Here is a 5547-nt window from a genome sequence, read left to right on the forward strand (position 1 = left end):
TTGAAAACAAAGTTGAATTAAAAAAATTAATGTCATATAAGTGCATTCATCTGCAACATGCCTCCAATTGTGCTAGCGCACTTGCAGCTTTCGGTTTGTCCGTTGCAGGTAGTCGTTCATTACCATATGAGCATATGCATAGTACAGCTGCTGTAATCATTGCAAGAACTTTAAGTGGCAGGTTGAATGTTTCTGTATAAATTATGCAAATGAATATTCGTTGTTATTGTTCTTGGGCATGACATTCAATGAGATATGAAACGTGGAAAGAGATGGTAAATTGAGTTGCAATATCTTCCAAATCAAATTTTCTGATTCTGAAACAGAAATTGCAAATTTCATTTATGTATAATTTCTTTGCTCTCGACCGTGTTCTACACTATTTTCCTCTTTGTTGATGTTCAGCACCATGCATTAGCATTACGAGAACAATCTGTGTTTTACTTTGGTCATTCCTTGTAAACTGAAATATTTCATCCATACACGCTTCTCATCACTTTCAGGAAACGTCCATTTTATGAACCTTATTGTACTGTATAATTTCATTTGATGGGGTTAACATTCGCAACTGCATTGAGTCATATCCGGTAAAACTAACTCATTCACAGTTTGGAAGTTAAGCGAGGAAATGAGTGCAGAATGTAATGGAGACATTTGTTTTCTTTCAGTGTACGACTTGATTATTGATTATGAAAGCTACCTATTAATCATTGATATGAACATAACGACATTTGAATAGCAACCTTGAAGTGAATAACGGTGTAAATAAGCAATGATCACCTATCAATGTTGACATGTCTCGTAATCGATGTTATCAGGACCGACTCCTTTGTACATATAGAAATTTAGAAAAGAGTGTGCAACATCTGGGAACTGATAAAAACGGGATAATTTGACAGTGATTAATAGTAAGGAGTATAATCAGTATAATTGATGTTAAACTCAAATCATGGCAGAGCAGAAACAATGCATATCTATAAAATGCAATATATATCAAGATGTTGCCTAAATGTATTGTATTAGTACAATAACAATCTGGCATGACCAGAAGGCGAACAATACAAAAGTTGATACGAACAATCATTGTGTTGATCTCTTTGTCGCTGTCTTCAAAATCGAAAAAAATAAATCTGTATGAACTTAAATAATCTGTTGTATACAATAAAATCTTAATATATCTTCAAATGGAGCTGGTTTTGCGTGCATTTATGTTTGTATGACTATTCGAAAGTGTTTTGCATTAACAATGAAAGGAAGGGTTTACTTGACTGGTTTCTGAAAGATAAATCACCGTGCTGATAGACTGGAACAATGGTAAAGTGGGTTTCGTGACTGATCCCGCATGACATTGAATAGGTCGGGAAATGTTGATTTAATGTATACATGCCATCCATTTAATTCATTTTGATGTCGTGAATATACTCAATTGCCCTGATTTGAATTTTGTAATGAAAACCCCTTTACGTTTTGGAAGTTCGGCGAAGAAAGCGGACGTGATGAGGAGATAATAGTTTCTCGTTTACGACTTGGCTATTGATTTCAAATGGAATTTACCTTTTATCTTATATCAAGAGAATGTCACTTGATAAGCAGTCGTGTAGTGCGTTTTAGTGTTAATAGACGATACATTGATATTACATGTTTTGAAATTGGCGTGTTTTGAAATTGATGTTGCCAGTGCCAATTGCTAGCTCTCTACATATTCGCGACTGTTCTCCAGAAATAATAAAAAAAAAACACTTGAAGTGCGCAGAGACTGAGGAAATGGTAAAGTACTTGTCGAAACTGACACAAAGCATTGATTGCGTGATGCAAGTGCTATCCACTGACAATATGTGCTAAGGAGATGGTAACGTGCATAGTGTTCATATCAACATTAAACAGAAAATTAAATGTACAAAGTGACGAGAAAACCATTGCTCGTGGGAGTCATTGTGGCTACGCGACTGAGACAGAAACTTTACTGTTACTTTAAGGGCAGAGCATCTCTATTTATTATCAAGACAACAACAAAACAAAAAAATCAACCGTAAAATACACGTTTATTCAATAACATCGAGCATAAAGCACAACATTTATTAGCGAATGATATGTATTAGAATACATCACCTACTGTTTCTAAAATAAAAATTAATTAAAGTGTGTTTATATTATACACAGTACTTATATTACAAACTTTAAGTTAATTTGAATTTGAATCAGTACGTGAAAAGAAATGTGGATATTTTTGTTATCTTAAGTTCCTATCATACATAACACTTATGATAAAACTAACCATTTTGTTACAAACATGTTTTACAAAAACAGTCATAAACAACAAGTAGCATAAACACCAGTAGCATATACCACCAGTAGCATAAAAAAATCTCATACACAACCAATACCATAATGCAAATAAAGTAAACAAGTGTTTTCTTGCTTTATTGGTTGTATATTGAAAAATAACAGTGAAGTGTAGTTCTCTTGAACTTGGAGTTTATTGAAGTAGAATTTCACTGTTTCTCATTTTGTTTCACGTTTATCTATGACAAACAAATCGTAAACGCAAACACAATTTGGAAGAAAAATATTTCCTGTATTACTTCACTTTGTCTTAATTTGTTGCAATTATAGAATTGAATTCAAGTAACTTTGACAAATCATTAGAAGAATGTAAAAAGGACAGATTGGTTGAGTTAATGTAAGATTTGATATTATTCTCTTGTGAACAACATATTTTGTAAGTATTTAACATGTGGCCAAGACATTCGGGAAATATTCTTTTTGGTTTAACTCAGTGAAATACATTTTTATCTTGAACTGGATCTAACACCTATCCTCTTTGATATCGATAGAATGCCAAGGAATCATATGCTGTAGTAGAAAACGTATGCACTTTTGGTTTACTGGGGGGGGGGGGTGTAAAATAGTGCAAATATCATTAAAAATAACAATAAAGCAAAACAATTTAAACATAATCATTTTCACTTTTAAACTGACTGATATTTCCGAAACTCATTTTCAGTGTTTATATATAACACTTGTTTGCATTTAGCTAAAACCAGTATAATTTTACACGGTAAATTTATCATTTTCATACTGAACGATATTATCACTTTTACAGTCCCAGTTTGCAACCGTTTGGTTTCTGTTTGGATTAAGTACGTCGTTTATAATGAAACCAACGCTACATACAAGGATGGTCCTGATATACGAATGCCTCCTGCTTCGAGCTAGATATGTTATACGCCGACGTGTCACTTGTGCCAATATATTATAGCCATACGCAAAAGCCAGGCTTGAATTAATTCACGATGTTCAAACCGACCTTGATACGTACACTCTTACATTTTCCGTTTGCCTTTTGTCTTTGGTTTATAAATCACTAAGACTACAAAGTACATTCATTATTTCGGGAATTCATTTGATGAGAAAGAAATACAAGGTTGCAAGCGTAATAAACAAGATGTGTATTTCCAGTCATTGAAAATGTGTTGAATGTTTACAACAATCAATATGCGTTATCGCTTGTTCTTTGTGTATTCTATCATATTCGATGGCAAATTGCAGAAAACGTGTTAAATATTTAAAAAAAAATGTTTAACGAACCATGGGTATACTCTGGCACTTGAGAACTTTTCCAAGGTCGTCTCTAAAAGACTTGTTCATGAATGCGTAAATGAAAGGATTTGCAGTATGATATACAAAATACATGTAGAAAATCACGGCGTTAAATTCCATTGCTTGTAATCCCATAAGCCAAGCAGGCAGAAATGCAACAAGAAAAACAACGGTTACAACAAACAACATGACAGCCGTCCTAATATTGGCCAATAATGTTTTCTCCTTGATTGATATTGCCCGCGATCCCTTTCTCGGCTTTGGTCTCATTGGCTGTAGCTCTACATGCGTTTCGGCGTCAATGTCATCATTTTCACCATTTTCAAGATATGGATCGCTCCGTCGGCCACTGTGAGGATTAACGTGTGTCACCGCTGTAAATTGGCTTGCAACATTCGAAAACTCAATCTGAAATTAAATTAGAAAAATAAACGATACTAGACTACATAAAGTGAGGATCAAAATAACAAAACTATTTCCCGTGCAGACATTTAGCTCATTACCAAATGGATTTCAGTGAAAAATTAGAATCGGCAGTTCATAACCAACCCCATCTGTTCAGTTATTTTACCGATAATCCTATAGTTTGCAATACATATGGAAGGTTATATCAATCAAGAGCCCTACGAGGGAACGCCAACGCACGTATTTTGTGAATGAGAAATATTTAGCTTATTTCAATATATTTTTTTTCCAATACTGGACTTGGTTCACGTTTTCGCACCGATGACGTCACCGACGACATCAAACACACACAGATTATGACAATAACTAATATTATTTTCTGAAAATTTTGAGTAAAACTTCTTGATCAAAATGTTACACTAATAATATCTTTAATTGGTTACAATTATTTGGAAGATACGCTGTTACATTAGTGTAATATTGCTATTTCGTTTATAACCTAGTATTATTATTGCTAAATGATAATTGAATACAACCATTTAGCACGAAGTGCACTCCAGACAAATGTATTTTGCGATTTGAATTGATTACTGATGATTATGCAATCAAATACCTTTCACAATTCAATCTACATAATTTTACTAAAAAATGATTTCCATTCAATGATGATATACCTTAAGTATTTGACAACGGACAGACCTGATTTGAATTGGTCACGCCGGACGGATTGATCCCTTTGTCCATACCAAGCTGTTTTGAAAAATTGAAGCAGTTATAGACAGAATGTTCACCGACTTACACAATGTGGAACAAGACTGGTAACATGACCTACGCCAGACGGATAAAGACTGGAACGTTTTCTCTTGCTTCTTTTCGCTCGATGCTTGTATATTGACCGGTAAATTAGGCCATATAGGACGAACACGACGACAAAAGATAGCAGGTATGTCCCGGCGTACACACGTTGATAGATATTCAGAAACTGAGGACCAGTCAGAATATAGTTTGGAGCGCATAGACCTGTATATAATAGGTGATATCCAGCGTGCGCTTCTGTTTTGTTGTTGTTGTTATATACATGAAGCTTCCCTAATAATTCCATTGAGCAATTTGTACAAACACGGTGGTCACCGGCAATAAATGTTGCATTTTTGCCATAGTTTACACTTTCGGTATACATCATTGTCACATTTGTGCTGGCAGGAGCTTCATCATCAGGCTCTAGCAGTTCGTAGGAGTAAACACCGTATGACAGAGATGTGATAACTCCAAATGTAGATGCAACCATCAGTAAGCATAACACGATAACTTTTGCCCGAAATGTATTGAGCACATGTAGAAATGGATGGCAGATACAAAAATACCTGTCAATCGCAATTGCCACCATTATGAATGCGGCGAATGGTACATTGCATGTGATAAAGAACATGTAAATTTTACAGGCCAAGTCATATCTCACCATGTAATTCAGGAACACTACAGCCTCTGTGAACGGCATAACAAATACACAGGTGAAAAGGTCAGTTCCTGCAAGGCTCATAA

The 5547-nt window shown here is 34.7% G+C and overlaps 1 protein-coding gene across 1 annotated transcript; it reads right to left on the minus strand.

Moving 5' to 3' along the window:
• Window positions 1-2993: 2993 nt before the first annotated feature.
• LOC128246145 (uncharacterized) lies at window positions 2994-5293 on the minus strand. Its single transcript, XM_052964340.1, has 2 exons — window positions 4805-5293; window positions 2994-4008 (listed from the first exon to the last, which is right to left on the minus strand). The coding sequence occupies exons 1-2, from the start codon at window positions 5291-5293 to the stop codon at window positions 3580-3582; spliced, it is 918 nt and encodes a 305-aa protein (XP_052820300.1). The 3' UTR covers window positions 2994-3579.
• Between the last annotated feature and the right edge of the window lie 254 nt (window positions 5294-5547).

The sequence above is a fragment of the Mya arenaria genome, chromosome 9, assembly GCF_026914265.1.
Source record: "Mya arenaria isolate MELC-2E11 chromosome 9, ASM2691426v1".
In the NCBI taxonomy this organism is placed as follows: domain Eukaryota; kingdom Metazoa; phylum Mollusca; class Bivalvia; order Myida; family Myidae; genus Mya; species Mya arenaria.